At 41.0% G+C, this 15,853-nt stretch overlaps 1 protein-coding gene across 1 annotated transcript in view; it reads right to left on the bottom strand.

Annotated features, from left to right (window-relative positions):
* Nucleotides 1-230: 230 nt before the first annotated feature.
* ATRN (attractin) overlaps nt 231-15,853 on the bottom strand; it is a 250,649-nt gene continuing 235,026 nt past the window's right edge. The window contains exons 29-30 of the mRNA XM_044681784.1: nt 9,236-9,354; nt 231-5,538 (exon numbers count right to left, since the gene is read on the bottom strand). Of these exons, the coding sequence (XP_044537719.1) occupies nt 5,268-5,538; nt 9,236-9,354 (390 nt within the window). The 3' untranslated portion in view covers nt 231-5,267. The remainder of the gene's footprint in view (nt 5,539-9,235; nt 9,355-15,853) is intronic.

Raw genomic sequence — 15,853 nt, 5'->3', positions numbered from 1 at the left:
GGCACTCACTTTCAAACACACTCAGATGCCATTTCTCAGTAGGGAATTCATGATTCCCAGAACTCCAGTCAGACTGGCGTAGGAAGACTCTAAGCAAAATCTAGGGCTAAAGGCATCTTTTTCCATTTGATGTTTTCTTTTTGGCCTCAGTCTCCCAAAAGCTTCTAGTGCCCCCAAATAAAAGAGAAGATAGAAATTTAAGAGCAAATACTTAGAACCAAAAGCCCTACTTTAACCAGACCTTCTACTTTTATTTCCGAAGGAAATTTTGTATTACAGTATTTACTTTTTGTTTATATACATGTACTTCACATTTGTGTTTAAAATGCACAGACCTCCCAGAATTTTCTTGTTCTGGCTTAAATTAGCTGTTATCTTACAATACAAAAAAATACCAAAAAGTTGCAGTCTTAACTTGTGTATGTATAACCCCCACGACCCCCAGCAATGAAATAGTTTACAATACTTACTCCGTATTTACATATGAGTGCAATCAATGCTAAATTATACATATTAACAAACTAAGCTGGAGTCTGAACACAGAAGAACTGGAAATAACTGCAGACCCAAGGAGTTTCCAAAGACAGAATTAGTTCAAGGAAATAGGTTTCACTAGTGTTAATGTGTGCTAGGTCCAAATTCAGAATAAGTGGGAATCTCTCTCAGGATTTCTTTTAAAGGGGTAGACTGACAGATTTTACAGGCTATTACACAGTTTTTCCTCCCTGGCAGAGCTTTTATTCATGTGAATTACTAATGGGGGGGAGAGGGGGAGAGGGATGTCTCTCGGGGATAATTACAGTACCTGGAAGACATGCACAAGAATTTTTATTGTTTAAGAAAAGTTCAGTAAATTGGGTAACTGTCATTTGGGCCCCAAAGTGGAAGAGACAGCAACTATCTTGAGCACAATTTGCCTCTGATCAGCCTATTTCCTGCCTCTGTTCACATCTCTGCCCTTGATTCTGGCCTCTAGAACAGTTGGAAAGAAAAGCCAGTTCTAGAGTTTGGTTGCTGACTTTTCTCCTGAACAGACTCTCTGAACTGGAGCGCATCTAGTCCAGCCTCTAGAGGGGCAAAAATCCTCTCTGGAAGTCCCTCCCTGACCATCCATGCTCTCACACAGTCTTTCCTTCAAGACCTCCTGCTATAGGGAATATATTGCTCTTCTTCCATCAGGGTCACATCACTTTGCTGTGGGAATGCATGGCTGATAAAGGTGAGGAAGTTAAAACCCGACTCTTCTTTACCTTTACTGTGTGCTTGGTTGGCAGAAACCCCCCCAAACTTGAACTAGTATATGTGATCTACCCTGTGCTAATAACGACTTCCACAGAAGAGGGCCTAGAAGAAGCTTTCCCGACAATTCCAGGTCTAGTAACTCAGTACTGTGATACCCTTTTACCTCACAGGCCTCCTTGCCTAACCGTTTTTCTCCCCTGCATACATGACCTGGCCAAGCCCGTTGGCCCATGATTCTCTTCCAGCGTATCTCACAACAATCAGGTTGGCCTGATCTTGGGCAGATGGACCTTGGGGAGGTTTGGAAGGGACCTCAGTCTCTCTGTATCCACAGAACAGACTGAAGATTCTTAGAGAAATAAGAATATGAGAAGGAATAAGAGAGAAAACTAGTAAATAGGGGTGTTACTTGCTGCTGCACATAATGGATACAAACATTTGTGAAATTTTTGTTTGGAAAAATGGGAGCTATTTGAAAACAAAATAACCAGATAAAAATAACTCTTGTTTTTCAGTGCCTGAAGGCATATAAACTAAAGGCTGGAAAGTTTCTATTAGAAACCTAAACGAAGCCATGACCACAAATTTCAACCATCTAGGACACGGCTCTGGAATTTTTGTTACCATGTCTCATAATCTTTCAACTCTTAAAACCAAGGGAAATATTTCTAGGGCTGAAATGCAGGGCATCCAAACCCTGAAGTCAAAGCCCCCTGCAAATAGAGATTTGGGCCAATTCTGAAGAGGCTAAACATGCTTCATTTTAACATTCCCCTAAGGAACAGCTGCATTCACTTTTTTTAAGCAGAAGAAAAGCTTTGTTTTGAGATATTCTGTATATTTCATTGAAATGAGTTGCATTTAAATGCATCAGCACGTTGGGGACATTTTTCCTGCTCAAATGGCAGAGCATCAGGATTTAATTGGATGACTTCTCTGAGCTCTGGAAAGATACCCAGTGCTTAGCATTGGGGCATGGTATTAAGACAAAATTCAGGCATCATTTAAAATGCATCAAAAATACATGAGCAGTTTCTCTATTTTATATGCATTTTCATTTTGCACATGATGCTACCGTATTATTTAGCTGTGTATTAAAATGGTTTTCATTTAATAGCAGGCTCTCTGGTGACATATGGGCCTCTTTCCATGGCCCAAGACCCACAGGACTATTTCCACTGGGAAGCTGGCTTAGAAGTGAGATTCACAAGTCTCATAAGGCTTGGCTTCTCCCTATTCCAGTTTACCTTTAAGTCTGGATTTAGCTGTTGGCAGAAGGTAGCAGGTGTGTGGCACAGACATGACAACAGCTCAGATTTTCCACATTTCAGCAGAGAAAAGACTTCCAGGAGGGCTGTTCCCCAAAAGAAGTAGTTCATAATTCTTGGTCTGTTGCAGGGCTCTGCTTGCCTTGTTTTTGACAGAGTTCTTGAGTTCAACCTTGCCTTCTACTTCCGGTCATCTTTTGCACACTCTCGTTTAAGTCACTGAAGAACTGGCCAGTTAGCCCCTCTGTGGCTGACCTTCACTCACTGTTCAGGACTTTTCCAACAACGACTTTGGGATGGGGATTGGAAGGGGTAGGGGGAGAGGCAAAGAGAAGAATATCTTAGCCAAGGGAAAAGCTGTCCTCAGAGCCAATGCTGAGGTTACTTCCTTGTAAGAGGCAGCTCCCACAGCCTCTTTCCCCACTCCTAAAACAGGCCTGGGTTGCTTTTAGTGTCTTTACATAAATGGCACCTCCTGGGAAAGTTGGATGGACAGTCTTAGGCAGAGGGGGCTATGGGGTCTCCTTCTCGGGGTTCACCTGGATACCCAGAGTTAGAGTTGAAAGGGACCTTCAGAGGTTATACACCCTTGCTCTTGGCCAGTATTATGTGAAGGGGAGTGTCCATTTTTGGAGAACAGTCTATTGGAGGTAATTCATTGGTATATTAGATAGTGTTGTTGGTTTTTTTTCCCCCAAAAAACTATGAAAAAAGCATTCATGGGGATCTTACCACTGGGATATAGAATAGGATTATAAGGGTGGAAGAAGAGAAAAAGCTCTCTCTTATCACTGCATTTCATTAGGGATGTGTCTCAAAGAGAAAAATCCATAAGGCATTTGTTCTCCCAGGCCTTAGGCTCCCCAAATGCTCAAAGGTATACCTCCCTCACCGCTAGAGTTAGTTGTTCTGAGATGAAGTTGAGAGAGAAGTTCTAGTCCAGTGTCATAGCCTAGGCCTTGCTGAGGCATTGGGGGAACAATTTTCCCACTGGCTGTTTTGGATAGTAAGAGACAGAGCGTAAGAAAATGAAGGGAAAAAAGATGCAGTACTTCCAGTTTCTAAGAGTCCTTTCCTCCTGCCCCTCTTAAAATTATTCTCTATTGCTCACTTTATTTGGCAAACCTGAGTTTCTCCTTTTCAAACTTCTAGAAGTGCTGATTTTCTATTAGTTTTCCTCACAGGCTCTAGTTGGTGGAGAGTCACTCACAGCTGGGGAGATGAGGTGGGGATGTTCCTGCTGATGATAAAGAAGGCAAATGTCTTCTTTCCCCTCCTGCATATCATGGCAGGCTCTGGGCTTTGGCCCTTGGTGGAAGCCCCAGTTGAAAATGACCTCCTCCTTGTCACACTTTTCTATAAGCGTGTCTGAATTTCTCTTTTTCCTCTACCACATTCTACCTTGTATTATATTTACTTGGGCCTATGTCTCAATTTCCCAATTAGATTGTAAGGTCCCTAATACTAGGGCTTCTGTCTTATTTCATATTTGTACCTACAGGGTCAAGCAAAAGGCCCTAGACACACCTGAAGTGAAATGAAGAGAATCCCATCAGGGACTGTGCCTTTCTCCAGACAGACGTCTGAGTTCCACTAGCCTAGACCCTGAAGGAAGCAGACACTCAAGGCAGATGAGGTTATAATGGAAATGGACACAGGATAACGGAGCTGTGTCTTGCTCCCAGGAGCCAAAGAACACCCATTGGGGTGTCCCCAATTCTCTTTATCCCCTTGGTGGATGTAGAGGATGAGTAACCTCCACTTCTGTGCCCTGGGAGTAAGAACAGAAGGGCCAAGAGAAACACTAAAATTGAAACCTAGAAGGTGATGGGACACACACAAAGGGACACTCCACATTTACACACCTTTGACTTATGACAAGAGGTGAGAACAGCAGCTTTTACATAGGATATTGTAGCTCCATTCTACTTTCTCTTCCAGGTACTACTACCAGGTTAAGCACGTCCTTGGGTGGGAATATTCCATCATCTTTCCTGGCTGCAAATTAGGTTTTAGAAAAGAGCACAGATTGCCTAGGGTAACCATTTAAATTTTACAGGAATATAGGAATGCAATTATGTAAAAACCTATGTATACTAATTTCCCAATTGCTAGATCTATTTAAAGTCTAGGCACTTCGTGTGTGTGTGCACGTGTGTGTGTTCTAAATGGGTTAAGACTATATTAATCAAGATTCCTTAGAAAACCACAATAATTTGCATTCTTTCCAAGTGATATTTCTGATCTTTATATTAAAATAGTCTCATTCTATTCTACATTGACATGATTCCAAAGAGATGGACTGTAAATAATTCTCAACTAGAAAAATACCACTCCATGGAAGAGAGATATCTGCCTAGATGGTTCAAGAATAAACAGCATTTTTTTAAAGAGAGAATAAGCTTCAGATAAAAATTAAGTGACTTCACCTGAAGGTTCCCTAAAAAGCCTGCATTGGTGAGTTATCGATGACTAACATTTACCTGTAAACACTGCATCTTTTTTTTTTTTTTTTTTTTTGCACAGTTGAGAAATACAAGTCCCCAGGAACAGTTCTGCATGTGTAAACCTGAGTGTCATTCATTCCTAACTGTTCTCCTGGCTTTATTTACACTGACTTCCCATAATGATGACGAGATCATTATTGGACCTGTAATTAAATTAAATGAATCTGACGAGAAAGAAAAGGGTGGACTCTGGAACACAAACTGGAGCAACTGTCAGACAAAGCAAACGACCATGCAGACAAGGTTGGGGTCAAGGACGCTGCCTTCTCCAAGTATCTCCAGTGGCTTTGCACCATGACTGTAAAATCTGTGGCCCTCCCTCCCTCCACCCTCCCTCCCCTTCCAACTGTTCTTGTGTGTTAAAACCCTTACAGGGACAGTCCTCATGCTCCAGCATCAGATGCAGGTTCCAGGCTGTGCAGGCGGCTGCTGTTTCCGATTTCGCATGGCTCCTGATTTCTCTTTGTAAGCAATTGGCATCTGCTGAGAAATGTCCACCAGTGCGCTGGCCACAGCAAGTCCTAAAGAGAGATCCCAAGAGGATGAGCATGAATAAGCAGCCTGCCTGCCAGAAATCTAGGAACTGTGCATGACCTCTGATGATGCATGACGAGTGATACTGCTACTAGGTGTGTAGCCCAAAGAGATCAAAGGAAAAAGGAAAAATGTGTACAAAAATATTCACAGCGGCTCTCTCTTCTTGTGGTGGCAAAGAACTGGAAGCTGAGGGGATACTTATCAGTTGGGGAATGGCTGAGTAGGGTATGGTACAGGAATATGGTGGAATACTATTGTGTTTAAGAAATGACCCAGGGGAGACCTGTATGATCTAAATGCAAAGAGAAGTAAGCCGAACCAGGAGAACAATTTACACAGCAACAGCAAAACTGTAAAGAGTGAATTCAGCTTTGAAAGACTGATCAATACAGCGACCATCACAATTCTATCATGAAGAAACATAATATCTCCAGACAGGGAGCTGATGGATCGGTGCCAGACTGAAGCATATTTTCTGCTCACTCTTTCTTTCTTTTGGACATGGCTAACGTAACAATTTGTTTTGTATGACAACAATATTTGTGATGAGTTTTGCTTTAATTCCCTTCTCAACAAATGGAGAAGGGGAAAGAGAGGGAATTAGGAACTGAAAATAAGATGAAATGAGCTATAAGGAAAAAAATAAGTTCTATGTTTTTTTCCTGCATTTCGTAATTGTCTGTTCAACACCTGTAAAGATATCAGACACCGGTAGAAAGCACCAAAACTCCTTATTTCTATAGTTCTCTAAGAAAATGTGTTGTGATTTTATTCCGATAGAATAAAATGCCTGCCAAACACAAAGCTTTTGGAAAAGCTTTGGGGAGAAGAGGTTACATGAAGTTCCAAAGTCCCTGCTTGAGCTTACCTCCTTCTTGGGTATGGGTCTGTGTGGGCTTATTCAAAATGTAAGAAAAGAAATGTAGTCCAAAGTGGGATGTGGCAGGTAAAAGGGAATCTGATGAATCTCCGTCCCCAGTGGTTATTTCTGCTGTGGGAGGAGACAGCTGCTAAGAAATGCTGTTCCGTAGGATCGCCTCCTCTGGGAGTGAAGGGCTGAACTAGACAAACCGTGAAGGGAGTGCTTGAAAGGAAGACATGAGGAATGTAATGTCCTCTCATGCCAAGCCAATGAACTAGATCTCCAAGATTTCAAAGAGTCTTTGGGATTGAAGTGTTTCCTGAGTTCCTGTTTGTGTGTGTGGTGGGGAGAGGGATGAAAATACCGAGTCCTCCCTTCAGCCAGCCTTTGTCCACTGCCTTGGGCCTTCTTCCTCCCTCTCCAGCCAGAGTGTCTGTCTCTTTTTAGTAATCAGTACTTTAGTACCAAGTCCTTTAAAAACTTGGGCCTGTAGCTGGGTCTGGCTCTTCTGAGAGCAGTGCTGACAGCTCCCATCTTCAGTGTCTTAAAGGTTACAGAATTCACAAATCCAACAACCCTGCAAGAATATTATAACTTTTGCAGGCGAGTAAACTGAGGCTTGTGAAAGAGACTTCCTCAGTGTCACCAAGAAAGGAAGATGCCTCTAGAATCAGGGTTTCCCCCACAGGGCTGTCCTCCTGCCATTCCCCAGGGACCCACATTCACAGAGGCTTCCTCGGAATGTCTCTGGGGCTGGCTGCTGCTCTGACGGCTCAGTTCCTGAGCTCCGGGCCTCAGTTCTCAAATTGTCTTTTAGTTATGCTTCAAGGTCTGGAGTCCTGGGCTGGAGCCCCGGCTCTAACACCAGTTGCCTCTCTTGGGCCAAGCCCCAGTCCTTCTCTGAGCCTCACCTTTTTCATCTGTGAAAATTGCTCTGCTGACTCCACAGCACCAGTATGAAGAAAGTGCTTAGGTGACCTTAAGTCAATGTTAGAGGTCATTAAGTGAACACTTGCTCCTATGGAGTCTCTGGACAGAGACCCCTGCTTTGGCCTGCTCTGCTCTCAGGCTGTGGGCACCTTGTGGGCACTTTTATTTCTGTAGCCACAGCCCAGCACAATTACTCCCAAAAGACAAGGGGCTGAGAGGGGCCTGGACAGGCCTCTTTACTTCTGCACTGCAATTGTCTCTTCTCTACAATGGATTTCAAGTTAATTCAATAATGGTTATTAAGTGCTTCCTATATGTGAGGCACTACACTAGATGTTGGGGATATAAAGACAAAATACATAGTGAGCTTCCATTCTCCTGGGATAGGGAGGGGAATAAGCCTTTCTATAGCACCTTACATGCTAGGCATTCATTGTGCAAAGATGTTTTACAAATATCATATTGTCTGATTCCTAAAACAACCCCTGGAAGGGAAAGTACTATTATCATTCCCATTTTACAGTTGAAGAAACTGAGGCAAAGAGAGGCTAAGTGAGTTGTCCAGAGTTATATAGCTATTAAATATCTGAGGTCGGATTTGAATTTAGGACTCCGGGCCCAGGGCCTTATCCACTATGACACTTTGGGAACATACAAGAGTTCAATATATGTTTGTGAGTAAATACAAAACATATAAGAAATTTGGAGAGGGCAAATAACCTCATTGAGGGATGTAAGATAAAGAAAACCTCCCTGGAAGTGGCATTGCAGTTAGGCTTTAAAGGAAGTTGGGGTTCTTTACAGCAGAGGAAAGGAAGGACTATGGCCCAGGCAGGAGAGGGGTGGCATCTATGTAGGTCTTCAGGATGGATGTGATGGAAGGCTGCATGCCTCAGACCAGCAGATCAGTGTGAATGGAACAGAGAGCATGAAGGGGAACAATAGGAAATGAGACTGGAAGAGGAAGCTAGAGTCAGGCTTGTGGAGAATATTAATCTACAGGGTGAGATGTCTACATTTTATTTTAGAGGTGATACAGAGTCACTGAAGATCTTTAAGTGGCAGGATGTTTAAGTGGCAGGACATGTTTGGATCTGTTTTAAAAACATCCACTTGGCATTTGGGGAGAGGATAGAATGAAATCAGGGAAACTAAGAAATTATTATAGGGCATCTAGGTGACTACAGATAGGGAGCCAGGCCTAAGATGGGAGGTCCTGGGTTCAAATCTGGCCTCACACACTTCCTAGTTGTGTGACCCTGGGCAAGTCACTTAACCCCCATTGCCCAGCCTTTACTGCTCTTCTGCCTTGGAGCTAATACAAGTTTTGATTCCAAGATGGAAGGTGAGGTTTTGGTTTTTTTTTTAAAAGAAGTTATTTTAATAGTCCAAATGATAAATTTTGAGGATTTGAATTAGCATGGGGGCTGTATTAGTAGAGAGAAGGGAATGGACTTAATGTAGATATGGAATTGATAAAACTTGGCAGCTGAATGGGCTGAAAGCAAAAGGTCAAGAATGGCTCCAAGGTTGTGAACCTTGAATGACGAAGGATGATGGCATCAACAGAAATGGGGAATTTTGGAGGAAGGTTGGGGTACTGGAGAATTCTATTTTGGACATGTTGGTCTCTAAATTCTCTTCCAGTTGTGAAATTTCATCTTCTAAAGCACTTCCCACCACTGATAGCCTATGTTCTGCAACCTTTCTCTCCCAGAGCCCAGCCTGGGCTCTCTACATCTAAGCATGAAGAGATGCTTCTTGGCCCATTTCCTGCGTTCTAAGGTCCCTTTCAGCAGTAATGCTTCCTGCTGGTTTTAGCTCTCTTCCTCTCTCTTCAGAGCTAGGGGCAGCTTACTTGCAGCTTTCAGAAGAAGCAAAAAATGTACTCACCAGACTGTCCAGGCGGGGGGATTCCTCCCAGGCCCCGAGGCAGCCTCACAAACACTGACAGGACTGCTGCTCGGTTGCCAAAACAGGGCTCCAGCGCAATGGGCTTGGGAACAGCCTGTGGAGAAGAAAGCACAAAGGGCTAGGAATGGCTTTTGAAGGGCTGCTTTTCAGCAGCCCTGCCCTACTCTCTGTGACCCATCCCTCTCTGGCCTCTGGCAGGGTTCCCACATATCTGAGCCTCTCTCCTGGGAATAAGAGCTGCCCCAGCATTCTGGAAGAGCAGAGACATTGCAAGAACAGACACCAGTGGGGCCGGCATGCACACCAAAGATCACACATGGGTTAATTTCCAGTGGCAGGAGGGTCCCCCTCACTTTGCCCTTCCCGCCCATCCGGCCAAAAAGCCCACTCCACGCCATGCCCACCCTGGTTGAAGAGTCAGCACCAGCACGCCTTCACACACACACGCCATCGATCAGTCAATCAACAAGCATTTATTAATCGCCTATTATGGGCCAGGTACTGTGCTAGCTGCAAAGGCACACAGTTTTCCACTCAAGAGAATCCATACTTTGTAATCAACACACATCCTCCTCCTCCTGCCACTGGTCCAGGTACAATGGCTCTGCACTGTGGCCTGCCACTTCTCAAAGGCTGATGGCCCCTAACCTAAAATGAGAGGGTGAAAGTGACTGCTTGTTCTCTGGACCCTTTTGGTCCTGTTCATTATCCCAAGATTTCCATCTGCAAATACAGATCAGGTCCTTCTCAAACACTCAACATTTTGTACAACTGAAAACCAGTTTTCTCTTTCTCTGTCTCTGTCTCCCCACCCCTCTTTTTTTTTTTTTAAGTTCTCGAAGTTCTCTTTTTGCCTATGAGCAACCTCATGGCCCTATGGAGGAGGGGCCCACGCGGATAGTCGCCGGTAACTTGTCTCGGGCATTCTGGGCCATGGCTGTTCCGGTCCCTTTGGATGCTGCTTTGATAGGCTTATGGCGGACTCTCTCTGACCGGCTGCGAAGCTGCCTATGCTAACGCTGTTACCGTAAGCTCCAGGATGGTGATGGCAGCTCCGGCTGAGCACATGCCAGCCATCTCTCAGATGCAGACACCCCAGAGCCAGAGCGGCTCCCTGAGCAGCTGCTCCATGGCAGTCCCCAGATGCCAGCCTGGCTCGCAGAGTCGCGAGGCTGAGGATCCAATGCCATTTACCTGCTAGCTACAGTGTTTATCTCAGCCAGCTGAAGGCTAGTTTGACCTGCTCGGCAGTGATCATCACTTCCAAATCCCTCTCCCTTGAGACTATACAAAAGCACAGCAGCCATTTCATGCTCTGATATCATCTTACAATTGCTACTCACTCATTTAACTTAAATGGTATACTTTAAGAAGGGGCCCACACACATGGCCCTAAAAACTAGAAAGAGAAGAACCAAATATCACAATTAAATGATCAGCATCCAATAAAACATAGCAGAGTGAGCTAAACAAATCAAACTTAGAGTCATTTTATGCTCAGAAAAAAAATTGGCATTATTATGATAGGGCCTTCTCTGTCAGCTGTTCAAGGTAATATAAATTGGACTTTCACAGCTTTGGAAGAGAAAACCCAGTCTGGGTATGTTTATGACCAAGTAGTTAGTTTTCCTGTTTTGTTCTTTCAATAAAATCACAGAAGTACATAATAATTCCCTTTCCCCCAAGCATGTATGTGGGCTATATCCTACTAGTATTTCTATTCCCTCTGGTGATCGCTATAGCACCAGGAAGGCACAGAACAGCTGAGGTCATCCTCCTGTTCCCAATGTTGTCTGGCTGAGGGGGGTGTATGGCCTCATCCCTGCCTCCCATAACCTTCTATCCTAGAGTTCATTCTATACTCTCTCAATTCCTGGCCTTTTGGTTCTGTTATCTCCATTATTTGTCCTATCAGAGTTCCAGAGTCAGAAGGGGCTTGAGAGATCATGTAGTTCTATCATTTACACAAAAGCTCTTACCCACAGTCCCCAGCCCCATCACTCCTAACAAGTCATGCTTCCTCTCATTTGTTGGCCCATTCAATTGCTAGACAGTCCATTCTTAGGTTGTTTAATATTTAGAAGACCTAGACTGAGAAGACATTTTAGAGATCACCAAATCCAAGCCTGTTATTTTATAGATGAGAAAACAGGCCCAGAGATTAAATAACTTGCCTAAGGTCACAGCAATAGTAGTAGAACTGAAATTTGAACTCAAGTCCTCTGACTCATGCTCTCATTCAGTCTTTTCTTTTTTATTAAATGATTTATTTAAAATGGAAACATTAACACAACCAATTAGACTTGCTTTGCAGCTATTTACATTTAAATTAATTCAACACCTAAAATGTTATTACAATTCATTCTAAATTTCCATCAGGATTCCACACTTGTTTATTCATTTCCGTTCTATCTTATAGTCACAGTTAGCATGCATTCTGTCCCTTTGGTTTTGTTTTTTTCACTTTATATAATTTCATAAATATCTTTTCATAGTTTTGTTCTTTATTCCAATCAATCCCAACCTCATAATACTACTGCATTATATATTAATGTAATGTAATTTCTTCAGTCATTGCCCCAATGTTGGGCATGAGGGTACTTTTATTTATTCTTATTTTTTTGCAATTAGAGATAATGCTGCTAAGAAAATCTCCAAACAGTTCTTTAACATTTTTTGATAACATATTCTAGAATATTCCCAAATGAATTACTGGGTCAAAGAGTATGATTATTTCTGTAACTTTGTATTGAATACTGCCAGATTGCTTTCAAAAAGATTCTACAAATTTGCAAGGAATTAGTATATCTATTTCCCCATGAAATCTTCAGCATTGAGTTTTATTATTTTAAATTATTTTTGGCAACTTGATGGGCACGAGGTATTACCTTAAAGTTGTTTCAAATTTAAAACTCTTTGGTGAGTCTGGACATTTTTAAAGACTTTGTAAAACTACCTATTTATATCCTTTCACCATTTACCCATTATGAACTGTGAGTTATTTTGTACATCTTCTAAAACAATTTCTTATATATTTTAATTATCAACTTTGTATGCCATTTTTATAATATTTTCTCCAATCTTCTATTTTCCAATTTCTTTTGATCCCATCGAGGGTTTTTTTTGGGGGGGGGTACAGAAAAAGTTTTGTCTTCTACATCCTTGATAAACATGTTATTATGTTTTCTTCCATCTTTTTAGGCTTTTTTTTAAATGTTCAAGTCTATTACATTGCTAAAATTAATTGAGGCACATGATATAAAAAATGTAATATTAGATTGATTTCCCACCAAACTGTTAAATCAATCTTTCAAAGAATATTTGTTAAGAAATGAATTCCTACCCATGATTTTATTTGTCTAGGTTTACAAACATTTGGGGGAACCTTCAACTCATGCTGCCTCTGGCTAGAGTTCTGGCTGGAAGATAATAGGCTTATTATGTGTTTGTGCTGGAGCTGGGTATTTACCTCCTTTTCTATGGTTTGTGGCTGACTTTTTGTGCAGTTTTGGGATGGAAGAAGCCACTTACTCTAATTGCTCTTATAAGCAATGTATTGATGGATTTTTTCTCTTAATCCTGTGTGATTATGGTAAAGTCATCTTACTTCTCAGTGATGCAGTTGCCTTATTTGTTTGAGATCACAGGCAATTTAATTTTTGCATTTGTATCCATAGGACTAGTAAGTTTTTGGTTTTAAAAAAAACCCTATTTAATTCTAAGACAACAAAGAGGCAATTGGAGTTAAGTGACTTGCCCAGGGTCATATAGCAAGAAAGCTACATTTGAATCTAGGTCTTTCCAACTTCAGAGCTAGCACTCTATCCACTGTGCTACCTAGCTACCTCTATAAATTCTAAATAAATGCTTATTAAATGATTGAGTTTAGGAGATCTTTGTTCTTAGGTTTTGAAGGGAAAGAGTGTGTTGGCTGCTTGATAGCTTGGAATCCATAACTGAGCTGTATAAGTTTTTTTCAGAGAAGATCTAGAATCAAAGGAAAGCCTAGGGTAGACATCAACCTGGTTTCTATTTCCCTACTGTACTTGAGGCCACATGACTGAAAATTCCATTTCTAAGTGACTAGCTTATGAGTGGCTGTCCAAGGTCTTTTTTCTCTGAATAAATAAGTTATCTGGAATCTCTGGGTCTTTTCCTGTTTTTTCTTTTCAAATTTATAGCAACAGAAATTTGAGATTTTTAGCATCAACCTCATAATCATCACTGATTCTCCTCCCACTCTTATAATGATGATATGACTTCCTGGGGTCCTAAGATGGGCCAGAGTGCTTTAACATCCATAGCTCACTGTAAGGGCACTATGTTGTTAAAGTGCTCTAAGATTTACAAAGAATTTTCCCCAAAACAAGAGAGGGTAACTATAGCTTTTAAAGGGGTTAAGATACTTGATCAAGGCCATACAATTATTAATGTTAAGATTTGAACTTCAGAACTTCTGGACTCCAAATTTAGTGCTCATTGAACAAGAAACTTCTTCTTTTCTTTTCTGTATGCAGCCTCCTACCCCATCTTCCACCCTCAAACCTGGGGCTGAAAGAAATGAGAAGGCAAGCAAAACAAAACCTATTTCAAATATGTGTAATCTGACAATACAAATATTTACATTAGTCATGCTCTGAGGAGAAAAATCAAGAAAAAGAATGGAGCAAGGTGTACTGATTGGAAGAGAGGAACAATTTTTCAAGACATTTTGGGTTGGGCAATCCATGATACACCAGACATTATCTATAGCTCCAGAAAATTGCCCAATAGCACCCTCTAGAGTTTCTTAAAACCTATGAAATGCCAATTTTATAAAGGACACTGATGGATGAATAAATACAAAGGGAATCCATTCTAGATAGAACTGGCTAACATTAGGTTGTTTTGATTTTGAACCACACAATTTTAGAGAAAGAGCTCCTGAAAATGGCTTGCCCTGAGGTTAATCAATGAAATGGACTATATATACAAATATACAGAAGCAAATTTACATGTAACCTAGCATCTATTTGACAAACCCAAAGATTTGAGCTATTTGTGGCAAAAATTCACCATGTTAACAAACACTGTTGGGAAAACTGGAAATTTAGTCTGGCAGAAATTAGGCACAGACTAACATCTCTCACCATATACTAGATAAGCTCAAAAATGGGAGGATGTTTTAGATATAAAAGTTGTTTTCATAAACAAATTATTATCTATGGATAGGTAAAGAAGCTCATGACCAAATGAGATATTTATAAGAGGGAAATTTTGAACATGTAAAAACTAAAGTTTTTGCACAAACAAAACCAAAACAACTAAAATAGAAGAAAAGCAGGAAAAGTGAAGAATAATCTTTACCGCAGTTTTCTCTGATAAAGATCTCAATTCCAGGGTACATGGGGGGAACTGAGTCAAAGTTACAAGAATAAGAGTCATTCTCCAATAAATGGTCAAAGCATATAAATATGCAGTTTTCAGAGGAGGAAGTAAAAGGTATCAACAGTCATTTTTAAAATGCTCTAAATCATCCATAATTAGACATGCAAATTAAAACAACTTTAAGATAGTACCTCAAATCCATCAGATTGGCTAAAATGACAAGAAAAAATGACAAATGCAGGAAGGAATGAGGGAAGATAGGTAAACTAATGCACCATTGGTAAGGCTGTGAACTAGTTCAATCATTCTGGAAAGCAATTTGGAACTATGTCCATACCCTTTGACCTAGAAATACTGCTACTGGGTCTATATCCAAATTGGCAAAAATGTGGCACATGTGCAGAGCTGGCACTCAGGGAGCTGTTCCCCCTCTTGCCAGCACCCTAGGACATTTTTTTGCATTCAGCTGCAAAGCAAGCACTTTCTCCTTCAGCTTTCTCACACAGACAGCTTGAATTTGCCTTCTGGGCACACAAACTGGGAAAAAGTTCCTCAACGTTGGACTCTATATCATAAGGTGGTCAAAGAAAGAAGACAACTATATGTACAAAAATATTTGCAGTAGATCTTTTTTTTTGTGGTGGCAAAGAATTGAAAATTGAGTGGATGCCATCAATGGGAGAATGGTGATGATAATCTATTGTGCTGTAAGAAATATGGTAATTTAAAAGGAATGATTTCAGAAAAATCTGTGAAGATTGTATGAATTGAAGCAAAGTGACTAGAAATAAGAGAATAATTCAAGAATAATCTATATAGTAAAAGCAATAAAATCAACTTTTAAAGACTTAGTAACTCTGATCAATATAATAACTAACCACGATTTTAAAGGACCCATGATGAAACATGCTATCTACTTCCTGATAGAGAACTGAGGGGCTAAGAGCACAGATAGAATCACATTTTTTCTTTTTTCTTTTGTTGATTTTTTCTCCCCCAAACATTGCTAATGTGGAAATTTGTTTTTCACGGTTATACATATTTATAATAAGTTTTGTATTTCTTGCCTTCTTATTGAGTGGGGGAGGAGTGAGGAGAGAATTCAGAACTGAAAAAAAAAGAGTAAGAAGTCTGTGCTTTAAAAAATTAAAAAAAAGAAAAGAAAAGAAAAGAAAAGAAAAGAAAAGAAAAGAAAATGGCTTGCCCTGAACTCTTATAAAACTCAA

This window comes from Gracilinanus agilis, chromosome 6, assembly GCF_016433145.1.
Source record: "Gracilinanus agilis isolate LMUSP501 chromosome 6, AgileGrace, whole genome shotgun sequence".
Taxonomy (NCBI): Eukaryota; Metazoa; Chordata; class Mammalia; order Didelphimorphia; family Didelphidae; genus Gracilinanus; species Gracilinanus agilis.
This window is presented reverse-complemented; position numbering and strand designations above follow the sequence as displayed.